We start from the raw sequence: 23,731 nt of genomic DNA, 5'->3' as shown, positions 1-23,731 counted from the left end.
CATAAATTTTGCCACAGTAGTTGCAAGACGATTCTTTTGTTGGTGGAACATCTGGAAACTCCTCTTCACTGTCACTTGAATGCGAGTCAACAAACGATTTGGTAGAAATATTTTTTTTATTAGAGGGTTTTGGGGATGGATTAACCGGAGCATTGCGTTTCCTGTTAATGCTTCCAATGCTCTGTAACAAATTACACTTATAAGGCGAAGTTGTTAAAACAGTTGCCTTTGTTTTCCGGCCTTTCCGATTAGGTGGAGGATCTCGTAGCTTTGGTGGTGGAGATATTTCCCAGGGAGTAACGAGTCCTCGGCTTGTGCTTGCTTCTATAAACAAATTAAATAGCGTTCCTAAAATTTCCATAGATTTTATTGCGAAACTTACGAATTTCAGGCTCAATTTCCATGGCTGATGCGCTTGGGGTTTCTTCTGTCGTTGAATTTATAGTTTCAACTGGATCCTCTGAGAAGGCAATATATCTAGCAAGATTTTTTATATTTAAAACTGAATTGTACCTGATGATGATGAGTTCCCAGCTATAAAATCTGCATCTGTGAAAATATGTTTGTCAAACGGATAAATCCCCGTGGCTTTAAAACCATTTATTGCAATTTGTCCAGTTTGAACCCTCAAATAAGCCTTAGTAAATAGTCCTGCGATATCAAAATGTGTAACTTTTCTGCCCTGTTCACGCATAAATCGTCTTATTTCGTCATTATAGTACTTCTTAAAAGGTCCCATAAAAGCCTTATCCAACGGTTGAAGTTTGTGTGTTGAATGGGGTGGCAAAGAAAGTATAGTCACATTGTGTTCGTGAGCTAGATCAATAACTTCTATATTGCGTGTGTGGCTATAATGCCCATCTAATATAAGAAGCAGAGGTTCAGACGGAGATGGTTTCGTTACGCTTAAAAAATGCCTGAACCATTTCGTGAAGATGGGAATCTGAACCCATCCAGACAAATGGCACGCCGAGTTTGAGCCAGGGGGAGCGTCTTTCAGAGGGTTATGGTTTTTTCGTGGAAAGATGAAAAATGGTGGTACGAAACCACCTCCAGCGCTCATGCAAGTGATGACTGTAACAAGCGATCCTCGCTCAGCTGAAGTCATTGTTCCAATCTGTTTTTTTCCTTTCCGAGCGATTATTTGTGCCTGTTGCGAAGGAACTACTGATATTCCGGTTTCGTCAACGTTCCAGATACGAGTAGGCGGAAAATTATGTTTTGCGTTTTCTTCTTCCAGCAATTTGAAAAATATATCAACATTTTCTCGAGAAAAACCACGTGCACGGTCGACGCTTGTTCCAGTTGGCTTTCGAAAACTCAGAACATTTCGGTGTCGGATACAGAAGCCTTTTAGCCAATCCTTGCCAGCGCACTCTTTAATAATGGAGAACTTATTGGGAATGTTGTTTTTTGTGGCAATTTGATAACACAATGACCGCACGTCTGCGCGTGTTAGTCCCCAGTACCTTGACTCCATTTCTAGTAAATATTTAACTAAGTCATTTTCAATTTCCGCTGTTAAAATCGGAGCCCGGCCAAGTTTAGTTGTCAACAGCTCCTCGATGGATTTCTCGCTTCTTGACATGCGCTGCAGAGTGGTATGGGGGACACTAAATGTCTTGGAAGCCAAGAGAATACCCATTTTACCTTTTCTAACCGCTTGGATAGCTTTTTTCATATCCTCTGCTTTCCATTTTCGTATTTCACCTTTCTTCGGCATTTTTTTGATCGAGAGGGTAATATGGTACACTATACCACTTTAGCCGCCTTTACCTATCCCACAATAGCCGCATTAGAGTTTGAACAAATTAATTTTGAATAATTAAATAACGATCAAATATATAAAAATATTGCTTATATACTTCACTAGTATTAAACGCACTTATTACTTCCCGATGAATAAATGCAGTTTAAAGCACAAGATTTTAATTTGCCAGAAATTTTCCACTGAGGACAAAAAAATGCCAACCACACGACCACTCGATTTTTTTACAACTGACTCACTGTATGCCTTGCAAAACACGAATCAAATCACGCGTTCTTAAGATTCTGAGAATGCCGAAATATCTAACTTGGTCCCGTTATTTCCACGACTTTAGTTTTCGAATAAAGCTGCTATACCACATTACCCGCCTATACCACAATACCCGCAGTTACCCTACCAGTGACCACCAGCTGTATTGCGTATTCTCTTTCGATGGTAGATACCTTTCACTTCTGTTAACACTTCGGTATGGTTATTGCCTTTGGTGCGGTTGTTTTCTTTATTTTGCCGGAAAAATGTTAGGTATAACAAAAACGAAAATATTTGTTGTGGAGATTCTCATGAGACTCGATCTATTCTTTTGTTATTAGAAGTTTCGAGTATACATAATTTAACCCATTGAGGACGAGTGGCGACATATAGCCGCTCAAGTCGTTTTATAGTTCCGGACGCGTGTCGGCATATAGTCGCCCACATTAGTTGGTAGCTGCAAGGTTCGCGACGTCTCTCGTTCTGAGCGATAAGATACGCATAGGTATAGTAAAAGCGTCACGTTTTTATTCAAATACATTAGGGGCTATTAGCGATGAAGTCTTATCTTCTTTATAATGTAAACTTACAATGTGAGTCGACGGTAGAGTCAGAACGAATTTCAGTTCTTCGATTCAGTCTTTCAGTGTCACTGCCAGAGGAACCAGCAATCTTAGCAATGGCTAAGCAATCTGTAGATGTTGCGTTAGATAGTGACAATTCTGACGAATATTACTTTGAATCTGATAAGACGGAAGATGTGCAGTGGAAGTGAAATTCGTGCAATAAACCACTCAGGCATTTCAACATTAGCAGTGATAGCAGTTTGTTTATAATTATTTTTTGATTTTATGAACAATTTTGCTTGTGTTAAATAAAGCCTTTGTATTACTAACGTTCAACGTATTTATTTTCTTTACTGCGTACCCCAATACCTCTTCGTCCTCAGCGATGCTTGCTCGTCGCGCGGTTCCGTACTTAAAGGGTTAATACGGAAGTGTATGGCAATGAATACACTGTAGAGCACTGATTCTGAGACATCGGACTCGGTAATTTGAGGAGAAAATGGAAAAACTGAATTTCGTGTGCTTATTAAGCCGATTCAACCTTAGAAACCCACTGTTTCGACTGTTGTTTGGTCTCTGGTGTGTGGTGATGGATTCATGTTGCGATTAAACAACGCCAAGCCTTCCTGTGAAGTTGTTACACGATTGCGTTTGTGGTCGACTGTGAATTACTGGGTAGTCTGATAAAGGTAGCTGTAAAACACAAACTAACTGCGCAGCACGTTCAAATTTTGAAAGGAGTCAACTGACAAATGCCTGTTGACAGGAGCAGTATTTCTTTTTCAGTAAAGAGGTCAGAAATACAAAAAGTCACGGACTTATTGACCCACCCTCGTAGCATTTTTGAGTGACATATGTTATCTTCGGTTCTCTTAAATATTTAAAATTTTTTAAGGCAAAATATACTCTTTTGTACTTTACAATAAACCTGATCTGGGTGCCGTATCACAGCGACATAGCAGGCAACTGCAAAGCAGATGAAATAGGGAAATTGGGTACCACATTACCGATCCAACCAGACCAAGCGAACATACCTATACCTTTAGAAACTTATAAAATGCTTATAGACAAACACACTATCTGAGCTGCCGACGGACTATGGCCTCAGTCCCTGACCTGAGCAACAAGCAGAATGACGTGGCCGGAATGAAACTTGGACCACACAAACCGACTGCTGAAACTGAACAGAAAGGACAAGGGAAATCTTCTTGGGGTTCTAGCAGGGCATTGTCTGATTGGCACTTATGCCAGTAGATTAGGAGCACCCTGTAAAGAGTATTGCAGAAGTTGTAAAGACATTGAAGAAGAAGAGAATATAGAACACTTTCTATGCGTGTGCATGGCTCTGGATAGATGAAGGTTCAATATTTTAAGAAAAAGTTCCTTGAATAACTTGGCAGAAGTAGACAATTTAAAAGTAACAAGCCTTGGTAGTTATATTAAAGCCACAGGTTGGATCAATGAGGACAATGTAGAGTGAGGAGAAGGGACAGCCCTGGGTGTACAGCAGGCCTAGGTATGCCAATTGACCTTTTGTACCTACCAACCTACCTACACTTCAGAATTTTTTGTTGTTTTGAAATAAAATTTAATATTTTAGTTAAAATTTTGTAATACATTTTTTTATCATTTTTGATTCAGGTTTTCAAATTTTTTTTTCTTAATTAGTTAATTAAATAAATAAATTTGTGATGAAGTTTTTTTTAATTTTTGATTCAGATTTTCCAACTTTTTTTTAATTATTTCATTCATTCAAATTTTTAAGAAAAATATGTAATTATTTGCCCACAAATATTAAAAAAATGAATCATTTTGAAATTTATTAAATTTTGAAAATTTTGGTATAGAGTGTTTTCATGTGAAATATATTCGGCTCTCTTTAATATTCTTTATTTATTTTTTAATATTCTTTTCATTTTTCTTTATTTAATTTTAAGATAAAATATAGTTAAATTTTTTTATTTTGAAATAAAATAAAATTTGTTTTTTGTCATATTAGAAAAATACTCCTACTCCTACTCCTACTTTCTCCTTAATTATTTTATTAATATAAATATTGAAAAAATCAACAAAAAAAGTTTTCCTTTAAAATTTGTGACAGAAGTATGTAACTATGCCAAAAATTATTAAAAAATATATATTTTGCCCAAAAAAAGTAAGCAAACAAAAATTTTCTAAAATGTTAATAAAGAAGTATGAGGCGAAATTTTCAACTGTGAATATAGTAAATCTCAAAATTTTCAATTTGTTTTTTTTTTTTTTTAATTTTTTTACTTTACTTCTTAATTGCCACGCAGACTGAAAATAGGACTAATATTGTTTTTGTGTATTAAAAAATATTTTTAATATAAAATATGTTATAACGTCCATCTCGTTATTTAGCAACCGCACCTCGTATATTGCATGGAAGAATCGAGACGAAATACAACAAAGGCGTGTTTATCAGCGCGTAGGCAGTGCACGCCTGTGAAAAAGTACAAAAGCTAGCAAACCTTTTTGCTCAATTTTTTTACGCATTTGCTTTATCTTAGTTAGTTACACATTTATTTTTCCTTTGGCTTTATATCAGCGCAGTTCGCTGCTCACTTATTCAGACAACTCAATTGAGTGACTACATCATGGCTAACAAAAATTTTGCTAAAAAATAACTCTACACAAAGCAAAGTGCGATTTAAAGGCCAATATAAAAATTTGCATATGTTTTTTTCTTCTCTTTTTGATTTTTTTCTTTTTTTATTTTTTTGCGATTTTGCTTTTCGGTTTTTTTTCTTTGTTAATTCACATATCAGCGGTTGGTTGTTGCAAGCTTTGCAAATATTTCAGTTTAGTGCGCATTTGTGCCACACATACACACACACACACACACACGCAGACCCAACTGCGCACTCAAACAATGCTGTCCAGCACATGTAAATACACATAAATCATAGATGTGCTGTATAGAAAATCAACTAGCTGGAACACTTACTTGCACGGTCGTCCTATTGTTGTGCTCTATTGAGTGCCAAAAATGAAAAATATAAATAAAATAACAAAAATAAAGCTGACAAAATGAAAAACTAACAGAGTACCAGAATTCCATACTAACAAAGTAACCTAGTTTGGTAAACCAAAAGTATGCTTTGTTTTTCATCCTCTCACCCACCCATTCAAAAATATATATATGTATGTGTGTGTGTGTGTGCCACTAAAAATGCAAAAATAACAAAACTTTAACAGAAAACCTGGCGTTAGCACAAATAAAGTTGACTTTATTTTCATATTTGTCAATTGTTGTGCGCACATGAGGCGGCATGTCAGCCACTAGCTGGCGCAGCTGTGCACCTAAGTGTATGCTACAATGCGTTGAAAAATACATGAAGAGGATGCGTTAGTTGTGTGTGGCAGAGCATCCGCTTTTTGTCGGTATAGACATCACAATGAACAAATCCTCTTATCGAATTGGTTTTGTTGTTATTTTGGCTAAATTTTTTATACCTTTCGGTTTCAGCGCAATCTCTGATACACATCGGAAAATATGTTAAATTTATGAATAAGTGCGATATAAAATTTGTGAGTTCGTACTTTAGCCTTTTTTGCGAAGTATGTCAGCTACCTAAAATTCTTCGTGTTGGGTACAAAAAACGTGTTTTTGTAGCGCTTCCTATTTGTGGAAAAGTTTCGAAACATAGGCAAGGACTGATAATGATGGACTATAGAACTACGTACCTACAACATTTTTTCTTTTTAATTCGAATTAAAAAATTTGAAATTTTCATGAAATTTCGTCGAAATTAAAAAAATAAAAAAATAAATAAATAATACATTATTATACTTTCGGAGGTATATGAGGGACTTTTGAAAAGTCTGGCCAAAGACAGAGAGATGCCACTACTGTGGCCTATTTTGATGAAAATTTGTCGAAACTAAAAAAAAAATATATAAGAAATTATTATAATTTTGGCGGTGTATGAGAGTCGTTTGAAAAGTCTGGCCAACGTCAGAGAGATGCCACTACTGGGGCATACTGAGGTTATGTTTAGTTGGTAGTATCTTTTGTAAGAACGCACCCCAAGTTTCAGCCAGTTCGGTTTATTTCTTTATCTTTGGCATTCATTTGAATCGATGAAGTCGAGTGATTTTCCTTTCCCATCACGACAACGCACCAGCTCACGCCTCATTAGTTGTGGTCGCAATAATAATGGAAATAGTCTTACAACTCATGTCACATCCCCCCTGTTCTCGATACTTGTCTCCCTCGGATCCCTCGGACTACTAGATTTTATTCAAACGAGAAGGTGATTGCAGTAAGGAATGGCTATCTTTCAGACTTGGACAAATCCTCTTATTCGGAAGGGATCAACAAACCAGAACAGCGTTGGACGAAGTGTTGGATGCTTGACACTTACTTGGAAGCATTATTCGGCATTCACACACACTTCGATGTGGGTGTGTGCTGACGCTTTTTTCGATAGTGTTTGTCTGGAAACGTATTCAGTAGTACTTGGGCTTTAGTTAAATCGTACAAAGGTGATTCTCTCACCTGTTTTGAAGAACGTAAGCGAGTTGGAATATCTCTTTGAATTTTTCCATCTTCGCTGTGCTATAAAGCTTTACGTATCTGGTATTTATATTTAAAAAAAAGTTATACTAGGTTAGGTTAAGGTTGAGTGGCTGTCATTCGATTCACTTCGGCCTGAGAAATTCTATTGTGATACCACTGGAACTCTTCATTTATACGCCTAAGCCTTCTCTGAACTAAGCTGTGGATTTAGTAAATTGTGTTAATTTCGGCAACCCTATTTGTAAGACGTGGAGAGCATTTTTCTGTATGCAGCAATGCATGTACCAAGGAGGTGTTCCACGGTTTCCTTCTTCAGTAACTTGACAGCTTCGACGACAAAAGTCACTATATATTACCCTTAGTCTGGGGTAACAGGAGCGCTGGAAATGATACTCAGTATTCCACCTATTGATCTTATGGCGGAAAACCTGGCAGCGAAATCCGCGAGGAGGTTAGTGCCTGCAGGAGTATTCACCTGTCGAACCTTCGGACACAGCTCAATAGGAAAGTGGAGCTCAGGTTGCACAGACTACATGACTCCGTACTTTAATTGAGAGAGAAGGTTTCGTACTACAATTGAAGAGGAGGGATGGCACAAAGGCATGAAGCCTGACCATAGAACTTTTCACATCTATACAGACGGCTCTAAAACTATAGATGGAGTGGGAGCGAGCATTTACTGCTCAAAACTAGGGATAAGGTCATCTATCAAGCTGCCAGACCACAGCAGTATTTTCCAAGCGGAAATTTTTGCTGTGGGGAAGCCGCAGAGCTAGCCTACACTAGAACAAGGAAAAACTCAACAATTAACATATAAGTGGACAGTCAAGCAGCAATAAAAGCAATAAGCTCATATTATATTAAGTCCAAAATTGTTCGACGGAGCAGGGAGGCCATAGAAAGGCTAGCCGCAAACAGTAGGCTGCACATCTACTGGGTACCTGGTCACAAAGCCATTATGGGGAACGAAATAGTAGATGAGATAGCAAAAAGTGCTGTTACGTAGACTACCATTTGAACAAGAGAACGACATACCAAAACTGCTAAATACTATATACAATGAAGTGGATGACTACATGAAAAGGCGAGTGGAAGTTAGGTGGACTAATCTGACCACATGCAAAACAGCAAAAGTCATGTGTAGAACTAACGACAAAAAACTTACTCAATTCGTACTTACGCTCTCGCGAAAGGACTGCAGAACTATCACAGGTATGCTAACAGGTCATAATCTATTGGCTGCACATGCGTACAAGATAGGGATTGCTAACACGGACAAATGCAGGAAATGCAAAGAGGATGTTAAGGAAACTTTAGAACACCTTCTGTGCGTTTGTCCGGCATTATTAAAAACGCGACGAAAATGCCTGGGAGCCCCACTGTTTGCGGGTCTGGACGTTTCAAAAGCTGATCTCCCAGCTCTGCTTAGATTCGCCAAAAGCGCTGACATCCTACATGATGTCTACTTTCGGTATTCATAGAGATCGGTCTCCATCTGGTATCGCTAGGGGCCAACCAGGCTAACCCCTCCTAACCTACCCTTAGTCTATTTGCATGCCTTCCCATTAGACAATGCCGTGTTAGTAGTCCTATCGTGTTTTTCATATCCGGTGTCCGAAGATTCAATAGCGATTTTGTGCGGCCGTGATTCCATTCTAGCCAAGTTTGCCTGCTTAGTGGTCAAAAGATGGTCGCCTCCAACGGGCATTAGCAGCATTGATAGAGTGTCCGTCTATTAATAATTTGTACGTAGCTAAGGAGATGGGTATTAGAACATTATCTGGATGAATGGTTAGTGGTGTATCTTTTCTGGCAAACTCTCATTGGTACCAACGATTTGTAGAAATCCAGGTACAGAATTTAATTTTTCTAAATTTGCATCTCTCACTAAATAAAAATATAAAAATAATTTAACAGAATTTTCAGAATTCGTTAACTTTAAATTTAAAGCAATAAGGTACTGAAATGTGTTTTTTTACAAGCTTGCATATGTATGTGTGTACATAATATGACTCATGGGGGAAGATAGTGGATACGCTAGTTTTGAGAGTGTTAGAAATAAATGAATGGTGTGCTTTTGTCAGCTATCGCACACTGTTTTCACTTGAGAAGACCCCTTCTAAAATGCTCCGGGGAATATTTTTGCGGAACATTTTAACCCTCCAACAACCACACAAACTTAATATTTTGTGGAGTAGTAAAAATAAGGGACAAAATGACCCACGCAGCTGAGAGATATTGAGTTGAAATGTTCTACAAAAATATGCGCCATTAAATTTCATTATAGGCGCTCAAAGACCATATTAATGGTAAATGTAGTTTTATATGAGTTTTTTCAAATAATTTCAATCAATTTCAGTCCCAATTATGAGAACTTGCACTGTGCAAAAAAAATTATGACGTTAGGAGCAGAACAGCAGATGGCACAATATTCAACAGCTCTTCCTTTTTCATAGCAGGTCTCCCGTAGCCTTTTCGTTTTTTGGCTGCTGTGCAGTATTATTAGTGCTCTTTGGCATCAATCAGAGTGCTTGAATTTTTCGCTTTTTCTTAAAGCTGTGTCCGCAACTGTAAAGCTGCATTCCTATATGGAAATAAAAAAAAAACATGTTACTATAAAGGTGAACTGCTTCATTTTCCACGCGTTTCAAATGAAACCCCTTTAGTTTTTATCATATTTTACATTAAAGTTCTTCGCTCCACTCAAGCCCCAATCTGATCCATCATCAAGCCATATCATATGGTGCGCTCAAAGCATTTCGCTTGCTTTCTATGAACTCGCCAAAGGACCTACATTCATGCCCTTATCTCATTTACAACACTCTTTTCAAATTATTATTATTTTTCCTTTTATTTTTCACAAACAGCAATAAAGGCAGTCACTTTCAACGACGTCGTGCGACAAAGTGGAAATTTTCCGTTTGCAATTTTTTTTTCCTCTTAGCTCTTACACGCTTTTCATGCAGACGTACAAAGCAACACGTTTGTGCCTTTACAACTTTGTGTTACACCGTCATTTGGCTGAGTGATTTTGTCGAATGTATACTAGTATTAGTGTGTCCGTGTGTTTATGTTTGTACACCGCCCAAAAAGATGCTTATCGATGCGCCTTTGATGGCGTTTATATTATAAGAAATGACCCTGAGCTTTTACGCTTCAATGTATTTTTTCACGTCATTTTCATTAATTTAGCTTTTCTTCGTTTGCTGTTTTTTTTTTTGCCCTCTTTGGTTAGCTACCTTAAAAGCGAAAGAGTCATTCGAGATTTTCGAAGAGAAACAAAAATCAACTTAAGCTGATGGAAATTACGTTTTAAGAAACAAATGTTTTTGGTGTCAAAAGGTTAATTGAGGCTTTTCAGATTTTAAATGTTTGCATATATATGTACTTTGTGTGTGTATGTATTGGTATATAAACAAGCGCTGGAATTCTAGCATTTTTTGAATCTACGTGTTACGTCGTTACGTAACAGCTGAGGCAATTGGAAGTAGGAAGAAGTATAAATTGACTATGTAAGCTCAGGCACTCTTAACACAAATTGGTATGTAATCTGCGAGTTACTTTTAAATGGGTTCTCAATTTGCTAGCAGAGAGTTTGTGATTCAGAAAAAAACAATAGTCACTCCTCTTGAGTTTGCTTGGATAAATATCTAGGGTGCGTAGGATTTAAGGATTTAAGGACAACTTGCGATTAAAGCGAATTAGCTTTAATTTTGAATAAAATTTAATTAAACTTCACGATTTTTCTTACACAACATTAACTTATTAAAAGAGCCCAACTCCAGCAACGGCAATAGAAATACTTCACTACTGGCATCCAATCAAATTAGTAAAGGGTTTTCCAAACAGAGGTGTTATTTTGATATTCAAAGACAAATACTACTTTTTAATATAAATGATCGGGTGTTTATTTCATTATAAAGAGGAAGGTATACCGTTAATAGTGGAAATTAACATCAGGCAAATTACCACCACGGCCACCCTTACATTTCATGAAATTTTCCATAATCGAACAGCAAAGTGGCTGCCCTATGTCTTCGATAGCCTCACGAATTTCATCTTTGAGTTCTTAAATCGACCCTGTACGACTGTTGGCGTAGACCTTCTCTTTCACGTGGGCCCAAAGAAAGAAGGCACAAGGTGTTAAATCACAAGTTCTCGGTGGCCAATTATGTTCACCTCTTCGAGAGATAACACGGTCCGGAAACTTTTCCCGTAAAAGATCAATGGTTTCGTTGCTTGTGTGGCACGTAGCGCCGTCTTGTTGAAAATAAACGTTGTCCAGATCAATACCATCCACTTCCGGCCATAAAAAATCGTTAGTCATCTCTCGATAGCGCAATCCATTCACCAATAACACCTGGTATTGGAAAACTCTTTATTACGAAACTCAGCCATAAGATCTGCACTAAGACTGTGAATGACTGGACTATTCCCTCAAAGGCTTGGTCACAGCAACATACGGGGCTAAAGGGAAGGTAAGACTACGTTATTCCACAGATAAACTGTTTTACAAAAGAACAGAATGGCTGGCAGAAGGGCTTAGAATCCGATTACCAAGCACTCAAAATGGCGCAAGTAGTAGAAGCGGCCGTCTTCTGCCCGTAGTTTGATCTTCAAAAGTCCTTCAGGCTTCCTAGTCACTGTGGCATACTATATTTCAAGCTGAGATCTATGCTGTAACCCAAGCAGCTGAATTAGCGTTGGAATTTACTCTCCTCAATACTCGCACAAACATCGTCATCGATAGTCAAGTTCCTATTAAAGCAATAATGGCTGTGGTTCCAGTTGTAGATCTAAAATGATTGAGCTCTAGGAGAACGGCTGGTCAAAATTTACTGGGTATCACGGCACAAGGAATTAAAGGGAAATGAGAGAGTTGACGAGCTTGTTAAGGCAGGCACCCGTTTGCCTAGGATGAGTACGACGAACTTATTATTCCTCACTCTCAGTTTTGAAGACGGAACTAAACGAGGAACTAACTCTGGAAGCTTAATCTATAGGGGAAGTCTTCAAACTCCTACAGGATTGCCAAAAAAATGTTACAAACTTGCAACACGAAAACAGCCCATTTCATTCTATCACTCCCAATGAAGGAATGTAAAATATTGGTTGGAGTTCCGACAGGATATTGTTTCACTCCATATCACGCAGCTAAAATGGGATTGGTCGAAACCGACGCGTGTAGCTTATGCGCAGAAAACGAGTGTACGTTAGAACATCTCCTTTACCACCGTTCTGCTCCAAGCCGAACTCGTTAAAACTGCATAGGATCGATATACTTTTCTTCTCTGAGAGATTTTGCTGACAAAAATTTTAACTCTTTTATTAAAACTCGGCAAGACATATATCACAAACTATGTTTAACACGACTCCAACACCACGGGTAACACTACGGACCCTTTGGTCTATGTAAGATCTGTTTAGATCAGCCAGATATACCTAAACAAACTTATTATATATCTATAAAATTTCCAATATCTGCAATAACTTCTTCGATTCAGGTGCGAAAACGTTTGCATACCAAAATCAAATGTTCCTTATTCATATTGACCAAAGCGGTATTAAATGCAGCCTTCAGAGAAGAATTGGTATTATAAGGATACTCATTGGTTTCACGCCCCAGACGTAGTAATCAAGATATGGGGTGTTAGGCAGCCATAAGTTCGGTGTTATGTGGTCATAGAAATTTTAAGCCATCCAATCTTGTATCTCCATCCCATTGTGTGAAAGAGCAGAGTCTTGATGAAAGATGTAAGGGCTGTCACCGCTTACACTATCAATCCAGGGGTTCACTACTTTCTCTGGAACATCTTTATAGTTACCATAATTCACTCGAAATCTTTGAGTAAAGAATTATGGTGGCATGACAGGTCTTTTGTAGCTCAGAGCACCTAAAATTGGTTTTGAACAACGGCTGGAAACGTCGTTAGCTTGACAAAGGGAACCTATTTGGGATTGGAAGATATCCATCTTTCGAATTTGCCTGAAGTCTTTTGGTGCAAGGTCGGTGTAATATCAGCTTGTCATGACTTAAACCTAATCTTGGTAGACTCTCAAAGTTCTTCAAAACCATTAAATGCGATATTCTAAAACGATTTTAAACCCTAAGCTTGATAACTCATTGACGCTTGAGTGAATTCTGTAACCCCATAGCCACGGGGTACTTGAAGTAAAAAGTATTTTAGTATTCGCTACCTGTGACATGCTACTTGTCATTTGTCACTTGCCTCTTGTTACTTGCCACTTGCCATTTGCCAGTTGTTACATACTGTCTGCCACTTTTCACTTATTTGTCATTCGTTACTGGTCACTTTGTACTTGCCACGTATCACCTGGCGTATATTATTTGTCAATTGTCATTTGACACTTATCATTTGTTACGTTTCACTTGTATTTACTTACTTTTTACTTAATACATATTTGCCACTTGTCACTAGTTGCTTGTCGCTTGTTACTTGTTGTTATTTTGCATAAGAGCTGATGCTGCATCTTACCAGCTCCTCACCACCATATTGGTATAGCTCAGCCAGCAGTTCTTCGCTCCCGTGGCTTTGTGTTCTTTAGCAACGTTATCCCTATTCTCACCTCGTCATGGTTGGGTAACGGAACCACAGTTCTGTCGTCAACGATTGGGGTATCGGGATCTTCACATTCTCAGCTGTCAGGCGCCGCTACCACTATTTAGCATGCTCGAGAGGTGTTCCCTCCATAATTTATTGACGCTCTAGATGTCACTTATTACTTGCCACTAGTTGCTAGTTTATAGATACTTGTCACTGGTCATATGTTATTTATTACTTGTCTCTAGTCTCTAGTTTATGGATACTTGTCACTTGTCTTATATTACTTGTTACTTGCCGCTAGGTACTAGTTCATGGATACTTGTCACTTGTCATATGTCATTTGCCTCTAGTTACTAGTTTATGGATACTAGTCACTAGTCACTTGTCAGATGTTACTTATTTCTTGCCTCTAGTTGTAGTTTATGGATCCTTGTCACAAGTTACTTGTCACTTGCCTCTAGTTACTAGTTTATGGATACTTGTCACTAGTCACTTGACAGATGTTACTTATTACTTGCCTCTAGTTGTAGTTTATGGATCCTTGTCACTAGTCACTTGTCATATGCCACTTGTATCTGGTTACTAGTTTATGGATACTTGTCCACTAGTCACTTGGCATATGTTACTTGTTACATTACACTCGAATTTGTGCCTTGTTACTTGCTACGTGTTGCTTAAACCTATTTAATTGTCACTTGTTATTCTTCACTTGGCTCTTGTTATTTTTCACTTGTCACAAATGCTTTGTTACTTCTCATTTGTCTCTTGCCTGTTTTAGCTTTAACTTGTTGCTTGTCACTTCTTCCACGTCTCTTGTTACGTTTTACTGTTACCTGTTATCTATTACTTCTTACTTATTATTTTCTTCTCCCTTTTTCCGCTTCTTAGTAGTCACCTCTCTCACAGGATATCATTCACAATATAATTCATAATATTATTTTCCAAATTTATGACAGCCCAAATGCCTATTAGCTTCGCTGATCATAGTTACCAGCATTTACACATCAGCCTCCATTTTTACTCCTTGAACAGGACTTTTTGTGCCACTAAAATACATAGTATAAATTTAATGCATTGTCTGCAATATCATTGCTATAGTTGCCATTTCGCATACACACTCGCCAAAGCCAGTGCATTGTAAAGGTCATTTTCTGACTCCACTTACACTTTCCTCCCACTCTGCCTGTTACGACATACATATAAGTTACATAATTCAGCATTCATTTATTTAAATGAAAGAAGACAGTGGGGGTGCAATGCAAACAGCGATAAGGATATTCATGAAATGTATTTGCATGCGGCAGCAACAGAATATGCGACAGGTTGGCTCGTTGGCAGAAAGCATAGCCAGACAAGCGACCAATGTATTGTCTGTAGCTATACTGAGTATTAAGCAACGTGAGCGTTGAGCGTTGGGAGAAGAGCGCATATAGCGAACGCATATGCAACGCGCCCAAAAGTATAATTCATGTGCGTTACATAAAATAAAATTCATTACTTTCGCCAATGTACATAATTTACAGCGACAGTTTTTATATACACCCACATATATATACATACTTATTCACACACATGCCTGTCGCTCTCATTACGTGTTCTGTTCGCTGTCGACTGTCTATTGGAATATACTACCATATTTGCGTTTTCCTGCTGCTTTTCCTTATTTTCCAATAAAGTATACCGCTGCTGGCGGGCACAATTCCGCAGTCGTCTTATTGCACCTACACACATAAGTATATTATTATTTATTTATTTTATTTTTTTAATATATATTTATGTAATATTTTTTTATAAACTGCCCTTCTTTATGGCGTACCATTCCATGCCATCGCCACTTCCGTATTTGCTTGCCGCTCTAACGCACAGGCGAAAATGTGCGTTTGGGGAAAAATTATGAAATAATCTACTCAGCTGCTGGTATATCAACTTCTTTTCCACTGCACACACGCCAATGTGCCAGCATTTGTCATTGCGCTTTTCCGCCAACATTAACGCCTTCATAATTCCCCAATGAATTGCCACGCACGTTCTTGCTTTTCAAAATTTTGTAAAAACAGCACAAATGGCAGCAAAAGCTTTGGCCGCATAATATTTTTGCAGGTTTTTCGGCGCACTGGTCTTACTGCTATCCACCACCACCACTACTGCCTCCTCGAGGCATAATGCAAATTTATTATCGAAATTCAATTACGCCTTATAATGTGGTTAATACCCTAGAGTTGTTGCTTTGCAGCTGGGGAGTGAGAAAGAGAAAGAGAGAGAGAGAGGGATCAGTCGACTACGGCCAATTAATGTCCTCAGACATTTAACAGTTGCTAACTGGCCTTGACGGCGCTGGGGTATGTCAAGTAGCTGGGCGTGTGCGTGGAATTTACTATAACAATTTTAGAATGCATTCGAAATGCTTAGACGTGAAAATATACTTATAAATATTTGTATGTGTGTTGGTGGTTGTTAGAAATCCGATATCCGCGCTGGGTGTGAGAATAAAAGTGGCTAAGCTCAATTGCAGTTCATTATTTAGTTCAGTATTTATTAATTGACTTGTAAAGTAACATCTTAGAGTTGTATTAAATTAGGAAGGGGGTCATTCCATATACACAAAAATTCATGACAAAATGTGTATAAGCATTTTCGGATTTTTGCTTGTTTAAAAGCGTAAAAGCGCACTCTTAAAAATTAAAAATATTGAATGTTAGCATTAGGATGGACAAAAACCAAAAAAAAAAACAAAATAAAAATGTATTTCTTGATACCACCTCCTGAATTTTTTCTAAAGGGTGGCCATGTAAAATTTGCTTTTTGAATCGGCTAATCAATATTTTTTCAAACTTTTTTTATTCTGAATATTGAATATTGTCATTTATAAATGAAAAATAATATCGTTCAAATGACTGCCGCGACTGGTTTTATAGTAGGCCATTCGATCAATCCAATTTTTAAGCACATTTTCGATTGTTTGGGCTCCAATTACTATTCATGAGAACTTCGATTTCGTGTTTTGAAGCATCAATCGTCTCTGGATGGCTCGCATAGCATTTGTCCTTAACGGCTCCCCACAAAAAATAGTCCAACCGGCCTAAATCACAGCTCCGAGGCGGCCAATTGATATCGGAATTTCGGCTGATTATTCGGTTTTCAAAAACGGAAGCCAAAAGTTCGAGTGTAACTTTGGCAGTGTGACAAGTTTCACCGTCCTGTTGAAACCAAATGTCGTCCATGTCATCCTCTTCAATTTTTGGAAACAAAAACTCGTTGAGCATGCCACGGCAACGCTCGCCATTTACTGTAACCGCGGCTCCTCGCTTAATTTCGAAAAAAAAAAATGGCCCGATGATGCCGCCAGACCAAAAACCGCGCCAAACAGTGACTCGTTGCGGATGCATTTGCTTCTCTACAGTAACGTGTGGATTTTCTGAGCCCCAAATCCGACAATTTGGCTTATTGACGTAGCCACCGATGTGAAAATGAGCTTAATCAGAAAAGAAGATTTTTCGGTAGAAATGCTCATCTTCGGTCAAACGATTTTCTGCCCATTTTTCCAATTTTGTTCAAGCGTATTGCGTCCCATTTCGTAAATGTCAAACCTTTAAGTAAATTATGAACACATTTGACATGTCATTTGTGTTACCATTTTAAAAAAATAGGCGGTTCATAAAGCAAACGCTATATGGCCCACCCTTTATTTCCAAAATGAAATGAGATATCCAGTTTTAAATTTTTTGTTTTGTAAAATTTTCTTGTGCTTCCAATGCCTTGAAAATTACCTTTGAATCTCCGTGAAAACGGGATGTTCTTGTTAAAACTTATATCAAAATAAAAAAACGAAATTAATTAAGTTATTTTAAATATTTTAAAAAATTAAACAATGTAAGAATAATTTTGAAAAATATAAAATTTTTTTTTAATTATAATTCAAAAAATTTTCATCTCGTTTTTTTATTATTTTCAAATAGTTAATTTTTTATTAAAATTTTTTTTTCTTCGTTATTTTTTTCCAATTTTCGATATTAATTTTAAAAATTCTAATAAATTTTAATTTTTTAAACTAAACAGAATTTTGTATTAAAAAAAAAATTTAAATTATTTTTTTTTTTTTTAAGTTTTCGATATTATATAATATTCTATTCAATAATTATATAATATAAAATTTTACTTTAAAAGAAAATTTGTTTTATTTTAAAAAAATTTAATATCGTTTTTTGATTATTTTAGATTATTTAAAGTTTTTTAATATGTATTTTTAATATTTTTGTTTTATTAATTTTGTTTCGCTTTATTTAAAAATCGTTTAAAAACGTATAATAAAAATACGGGATACATTTTTTTAATTAAAATTTTCTTTTTTATTAATTTCCATTTTTTTTTTCATTTTAAAATTTACAAAAGATTGTTTTTAAATTAACTTTTAAAATTTTCATTTTTTATGAAAAACAACAAAAATATGTTTTTTTATTAATTTTTACATTTTTATTGAAAAAAAATTTTTTGTTTTAACAAATCAGGGCTACTTAACACGACAAAAAAAAAAAAAATTTGGGCCACCCTGAAAAGCATACATAAATTTGTGTGTATATTCACCATACACTTACGTATATATGATACTTTGTGTATGTGTTCGCTAATTTCAAAAAAAAAACGAAATAAATTTTTTAATTAAATTTGTTTATTAAAAAAATTGTTTTTAAATTAATTTTAAAATTTTTAATATTTTTTTTATTTTTAAAACTTACAAAAATATGTTTTTTAATTAATTTTTTAATTTTTGCATTTTAATTGAAAAAAAAAGTTTTTTTTAACAAATCGTAGGGTACCAGGGCTACTTAAGACTACGAAAAAAATAAACACATGTTGTTATGAAAAAAACGAGACACATGTTTTTTCAATTAATTTGCAATTTTTAATTAAGTTTCATTTTTAATTTTAAAATTTAATTAATTTTCTTTTAATTAATTTTTAAATTTTTAATTTTTTAGTAAAAACTATTTTTTCAAACAAATCTCGGGTATCATTTTAAGTACCACTAAGAGAAACACAGTTTTTTGGGCCACTCTGGCAAGCATTCGTAAATATTTGTATATATTTTCCATATACATACATACATAGTTATGTATACGTTTGCTTACGACCACAACCGAATTTAAATTAACCGACTTTAATTTAATTGAATGAATTCCTTTGTCTTACAATTTAATAAACTGCTACGTAACTCATCCAACCCAAACTAATTTCAGCAGTTGAAAATATGCAACACAAATCAATAAATTCATACAATTAGTTCGTTTTTTGTTCTCTTGCTTGCACATAGCTCGCCTCGGCCATAGCTTGTCTTCATTAATTGGCCATTATACAGCATTACAACTCCGGAATGGCTGGCTAGCTGGTGGTTCGCATTTCATACGCCTCAGTGGCTGAAACCATTGCCATATTTTAGACGCCTGTCAATTGGTTTTGCTTTCATTTTATTTCGTTGACTGCTCAACCGCAAATGAACATTTAGGCACTTGGTATCGGTTCACCGCCTTGTTGGTCGTCTGATCTACTTCGCTGCGCCTATAAATATGCAATGCTGCATAATTCTTATTGCCTACCATTTATTTATGTTTTTTTTTTTTGTTCCTAATTTCAGTTTTGTGTCTTACAAATTCTGCACAAAGCCTGTGCGGCTAAATATCAGTATTTGGTTTTTGTTCTGTTCTCTTCTTGTCTGTTCACTTCGCATTCTGTCTTTGTTTGTGCTTTTCTTTCATACCCACGGTTTCCTTTTATTTCTACGCTATAGAATTGTTTGCTAACTTCTTTCACAATTTGATTTCGTTTTGTGTTTTTTTTTTTTGCGTTATTGTGCCCTTACTTCTCTGCACTGCCGCGCCGAGCCCACTTCGCAATTTTCCTCCACTATTTTGTTGTCCACTTTTAGGCGCTTAATTATGCTATCAATGCTGTTTTTGTGCGCTTTAACTGCTTTTTGCTTTGTCAAGTTCTGCTCATATTGATTGCCATTACTTTGCTGTTCGTAGATTAATAAATTTTCTTGGCGTGTATTTTCGTGTTAATGCCATTTCGTGTCTTGTTAAACACGAAACTAAGTAAGACAGATAAAACGTCGAACAAAAGCGTAGTTTAAGCAGCAAATAAGAATGGCTAGCATTGGGTGCGGATGGTGCGCAAAAATACGTTAGTGTATAAGATAGCAATTTGTATTAGTGGCACAATACAATCTGTAACAAATTATCAAATTACCTTTTCTTCTGCGAGTTTCTTTGGTGAGCAAATTGGTTGATAAAGAGGATGGCATGAATTGTGTGTGGAATGAGCCATGACAGGTTGGGCGCATTAAAGATGAGAAACGGGCGCGAACGATGAATAGAAAAAGGAAAGCAGATGGGGATTCGATCGAAACGCTCAACTCACCTCATCGCATATGGTTTTGCGGCTTTGATTTGGTCAAACAAGTTGACTAGAAACTGTAAAAAAATAGAACTGTTTATTTCATTTTGGTCCTCAACTCTATGATTTCATAAACCTTGCCGACCAGATTAAAAAATTCGGCTTAACTAAGATTGTATGGCTAAAAGTATGCAGCGAAAATGGCTAAGTCAAGGCTACAGAATATTGCCTAGAACTCGAGGAGAGGTGTTGTAATGAAGTCAAAAATAGTATACTCATAGTTAACTTTACTTAACTTTTAGGCGCGTGAAATGGAAAGTGAAAGTTAAGTGTTCGTTGTGGCACATTAAAGCATAAAGACTCAAGTAGCAATATGGTCCTTAAGTATCTAGAACGTCTTTCTCGGTAACCCTGTAAGCGCAGTATAAGAACCAAATGAAACTGCAAATAAGTTTATTTGAAATATCTCTATTATCTAGCGGCTCGTTTTTTTATGAAAATATTTATTCGCGTGGAAAGATGCAGACATCCTTTTACTTTACTTTGACATTCTCTTCTTTAACGAACTTAAATTACCGGCTAACAGCGGTAGAATTTGAAATTAAATGAAACAACTACAAAGCCCTTTATGCTACCCTTTAAAAATCTACATTGAAGTTTTCAGAGTATGAAGGCATATGATGAATTTCTCATGGGCTTTAGTCGCTCCAACCTACAATGTCTAAATTATTTGAGTGTATAGTGAAGAACAAAATATACTTTGTCATTATAGATTTGTTATGTCCCAATAAACATGGGTTTGTTCCGGGCAGATCTACGTTAACGAATTTAGCTGCCGTTACGCGGGATTGTTTGGATAATTCAAAGATGTTTCCAAATGGATGTAAAATATACAGATTTTTCTAAGACTTTTGAAAGGATTTCACTCTTAATTTTTTAAGTGGTTAATTTCATTTCGTAATAATGGGTACTGTATCCATTTGACTTTACTTATTGTATCGCCTTAATCTTTTGTTGCTTCGTCTGGTGTCCCTCAAGGTAGTGTTCTAGGTCCGCTACTATTTGTCCTCTCGTTAACGATATATCCTCATGTTTTTTAATTCATTTGTAATTTTCTTCTATATCGCGGATAATCTGAAAATCTAAATTATGAAATTAAATGTCCCGAAGATTCATCCACTCTCCAGCGGGAGTTGAATAACTGAGTGTATGAGATTTTAATATTGTTCCAACATCTTACTACATCTGAAACTCGCCGCCAAAGACAGTTGGTGAATTAAAAGACCTGGATGTTTATTTTAACACTAAGCTCAACTTCACCACTCGCATAAACTATATCCTTCCTAAATCGTTCGCATTGTTAGCCTTTTTTCGTTGAAATAGTTCTTCGTTTTCTCATCCACGTCTAGGTTGGAATACGCTGTATTTGTTTGGAGACGGTTTCATGTAGTCTATATTAATAGATTTGAGTCTGTTCAGAGAGCTTTAGTGCACTTTGCTTTGCGCTCTATGAAATTCGTTGATCTCATTCAGACCTAATGCTTACTAATAAATCGCATTCCCTTAGGTTCTAGGAGTGTTCTGTTGCCGATATGTATTATCTTAGATATTTCTGCGACCCCAATACATTGTTTTGTGTGGGTATTGCCAAAACTTTTTATGGAATGCATGCTCGTTTTAGAAGTAATCTAGCTCAATTTAATGCTTATTATTCTTTTTTTCAAGCCATCCATTGTGGAATTACGAGTGCACCTATTGAAAAACTCCGTGCATGTAGTGAGAGTGAAAATAAAACGAAAAACGCAAACAAATTTAGTACGAAACAGCTGCTTTTTTATACTATTCCGGTAGTTTTTGCTTAGGTTAGGTGAGGTTAAGTGGTTTTCTAGCTTAGGGCACATTTGGACCAATATTAAAATTTCGTCCGTTGTGATGCCATACATGGGAGAGGAGAAAGAAGGAGCCCTGGGATTAGAGACGATGATGGCCATGCATTTTAAGACGACGCCGACGGTAGCTGATTTGCGTTCGTAGTTAGCCGCAACAAGCTACTGATGAACTTCACCAAATTTATGATATTTAGACCCGTATATTCGCGGGCGTAGCGAAAAAATGAGAGCCCAGATGTCTAAATCTTTGCCAGACGAGAGCAGGGCAGCTGAGAAGAAGGTGTTGAGATGATTCCACCTCGTCCTCCCGACAGCTTCTGCAGAACGGACATGAGGCAATCCTAAGTTTCACGGCATGCACACCTAACGAACAATGTCCGGTAAGGATACCCACCAAATTCCAGAGCTTGGGCTTTGCTAGCATTAGGAGTTCCCTCGAGCATACCCGATTTACCCGTGGCCAAAAGGATCTTGCGACCTTGCACGTTTGTGCACTAGCCCAGCGCTCGCTGAGTTGACTCGAGGCCCATCTTTCCAGGAGCAGACCACAGCTTCTTAAAGAAACCCCAATTCTCTCATTTTGCGACGAAACCATCTCCAAAGTTCCCTGTGTAGCGAGCTCATCAGCCCAGACATTTCCCTCTATGCCGCTGTGACCGCGAATGAGCCTGATATCGAAATATTCGGATGGAATCGAGAGAGAAGCCAAACATTCCCCGACCAACCTCGAACCAACAAACAACGAGCCCAAGGCCCTAATTGCCGCTTGGCTATCGGAGTAAATATTTACTTCCTTACCGAGGTAAGCAACCAGTCCACCACTTCCTTAATTGCGGATACCTTCCCTGGGAAAACACTACAGTGGTCCGGAAGCCTAAATTTAAGTTTGATGGGAGGCTCCTTACAGAATACTCCCAAGAAGCTGAATTTTCTGACTCATTCCACCACTTACACTATCGCAGTTTATTTCATCACGCAGCGCTATTCAAAAACTCATTTACTCTAATAAGTACCTAATTGTAGCCAATTGGATTTTTAGTGGTGGTATAAGATGGAGTTTAAGTAACGACTGCACGGCAACGGCAACTTACCTTCAAACGTTCTTTGAGGAATTCCTTTTGGAGTCGCATGCATGAGTAAAAGCGCAATGCTTAGTATTGGAATTTAAAAGAGATTTAACGCCCAACATTCTACGATCGATTTGGCGAACTACAAGGAGGCGCAAAATTAATCATCTACTTTTTTTTAAATTTTGTTACTAAATGATTTTAAGCGCTTCATCGCTTGTCTCTTTGTATGCAGCTGCACCAGGTTCATAAGTGTCAAATATGATTGACGTGCGATGCCATAAGCAAAAATTAGAAATCGATAGGGTGATTAATTTTGCGCGAACGTGTATATGTTATATTGGAAATAATCATATTCGAATTTCATTCCGAATTTTTTTTTTTTTTCTATTTTTTTTTTTACTATTTTGTTATAACTGTAATGACATACGTATGTCTTTGTGTTACTAATAATGTGATATTCACATACCAATTGAAAAGAAATATTTTCCTGAAGTGCAAAATGAAAAAATGAAATTTCAAATCAAATAATGATATTTCCAAAAAATATTATATTCATTTTAGCAAGGAAAAATTGGTACGAAATATACATAAAATTTGAAATTAACTGCTTACATACACATCTACATAATATATATTCCAACTGCCAATCGTGATATTCCTCGGTTGAACAAATAATATGAAATTTCACAA

At 36.7% G+C, this 23,731-nt stretch overlaps 1 protein-coding gene across 1 annotated transcript; it reads right to left on the bottom strand.

Annotated features, from left to right (window-relative positions):
- Positions 1-192: 192 nt before the first annotated feature.
- On the bottom strand, positions 193-972 carry LOC128865102 (uncharacterized). Its single transcript, XM_054105074.1, has 2 exons — positions 514-972; positions 193-460 (listed from the first exon to the last, which is right to left on the bottom strand). The coding sequence occupies exons 1-2, from the start codon at positions 737-739 to the stop codon at positions 336-338; spliced, it is 351 nt and encodes a 116-aa protein (XP_053961049.1). The 5' UTR covers positions 740-972; the 3' UTR covers positions 193-335.
- Between the last annotated feature and the right edge of the window lie 22,759 nt (positions 973-23,731).

The sequence above is a fragment of the Anastrepha ludens genome, chromosome 5 (assembly GCF_028408465.1).
Source record: "Anastrepha ludens isolate Willacy chromosome 5, idAnaLude1.1, whole genome shotgun sequence".
Classification (NCBI taxonomy): domain Eukaryota; kingdom Metazoa; phylum Arthropoda; class Insecta; order Diptera; family Tephritidae; genus Anastrepha; species Anastrepha ludens.
Note: the sequence above shows the minus strand (reverse complement) of the source record. Positions and strands in the feature narration are given on the sequence as shown.